This window comes from Mercurialis annua, linkage group LG3 (assembly GCF_937616625.2).
Source record: "Mercurialis annua linkage group LG3, ddMerAnnu1.2, whole genome shotgun sequence".
Taxonomy (NCBI): domain Eukaryota; kingdom Viridiplantae; phylum Streptophyta; class Magnoliopsida; order Malpighiales; family Euphorbiaceae; genus Mercurialis; species Mercurialis annua.
Genome location: NC_065572.1, coordinates 52,867,069 through 52,868,652, shown reverse-complemented (window position 1 = coordinate 52,868,652; position 1,584 = coordinate 52,867,069). Strand labels below are relative to the sequence as shown.

General features: G+C 30.4%; 1 protein-coding gene across 1 annotated transcript in view; it reads left to right on the top strand.

Moving 5' to 3' along the window:
* LOC126672625 (uncharacterized) overlaps window positions 1-48 on the top strand; it is a 1,051-nt gene extending 1,003 nt beyond the window's left edge. The window contains exon 3 of the mRNA XM_050366576.1: window positions 1-48. This exon is cut by the window's left edge and continues 227 nt beyond it. Coding sequence (XP_050222533.1) covers window positions 1-48 — 48 coding nt within the window.
* Window positions 49-1,584: the final 1,536 nt, after the last annotated feature.

Genomic DNA, 1,584 nt, shown 5'->3' with positions numbered 1-1,584 from the left:
TATAAAGGATTACATCTTTTGAATTCATATTTATTTTGCATTTGGTGAAAGAAATTATGGACATCACATAAGCTCTTTGTCAAGATCAACAACAAAAATCTCAAGATCTTTTGAATGTTATGCAGTTGGTGAAGAGCACTAAAGAACCCATTCTGAAACTGAGAGAAGATGGTTGGAAAAACTTTCTTGCATGCACCAAATCATTCTCAAAATAGCATAATGTGATGTGCCAGATTTAAATGGTCGATATGTTGAAGGTTGAGGTCGTCAACAACGTGATGATATCGATATTGAGCACCATTTTCATTTTGATATTTTTAATGCTGTTATAGATTGCCAATTACAAGAATTACATAACTGATTTACTTAACAAGTAATGGAACTAGTGACACTTAGTTCAGCTTTAGACGCGCGAATGATTATTAGTCATTTAATATTGACGATACAGGCACTCTTGCAGAGAAGTATTATCCTGAAGATTTTAGCATGCAAGAGATCATTAATTTGAGATTTCAGTTGCAGCATTTTGAAGTTGACAAAAGAAGTGACTCAAACTTTCAAGAGTTGTCTTCTATTTCTCAATTGTGTCAAATATTGACGAAGACAGAAAAATCTAAGATATATTATCTTTTAGATAGATTGATTCGTATTGTTCTAACTCTTCCGGTATCTACTACTACTTGTGGACGTGCATTTTCGGCTATGAAAATTGTGAAAACAAGACCTCGCAACAAGATGGAGGATGAATTTCTTACAAATTTTGGTCATCAATATTGAGAAAGAAATCGTCCTAACTTTTAACTCAGATTCTATACTTGATGATTGGGCTTTTCTTTAAAAACGAAGTTCAAATTTTTAAGATATATGGTTTAATATATTTTTTATGTCATAAGATTATCATTTAAAAGTAAATTATATTATAATAAGAATTTTATTGTTTGGGTTCTAAATATTTTCTTTTGAATTGTCTAATACTAAATATATTAAAAATATTTAATATTTTAGTCATATGTTGGCCCCCTCAAGTTTATTGGTCTAGGTTCGCCACTACCTAAATGTGTTATTTTCTTATAAATACACTCTTATGCCTAGGGTTTTATATATGTGTTTTTGAAATAAAACACAAAACATAATCATTAAATATTATTCACAAATTCGTAATTACTTTGTGAAGCAATAGTTCTAGCACACAAGAACTTGTTTTGGCAAAGGTTTGTTCGTGTGGATATTTGTAGAGGACACATTCTTTTGGAGGCGTTTCTGATCCGAGGCAAGGTATCACCAATGTGAACCACCTCCTTCCTTCCTACATTGTTGGTTGAATTCAACATTAGTGTAAGTTTTATTTATACAATTGTGTCTATCTCTTTGAATTACATGGATCTTGTTTTGGGTTTTTGATAAATTTTTGAAATTCTGATGCGTTATGAACCTAAAAAAAACAACAGAAACAACAAGGAGGTCAGAAATATAAATATTTCTGAGTGAGTCAACAGGTTTACAGTTGAATATCGAAATCGCATATACATAAAACATTTGTATAATAAAATATTACCAATTTATGTATCAAGATAAAACCCTAAT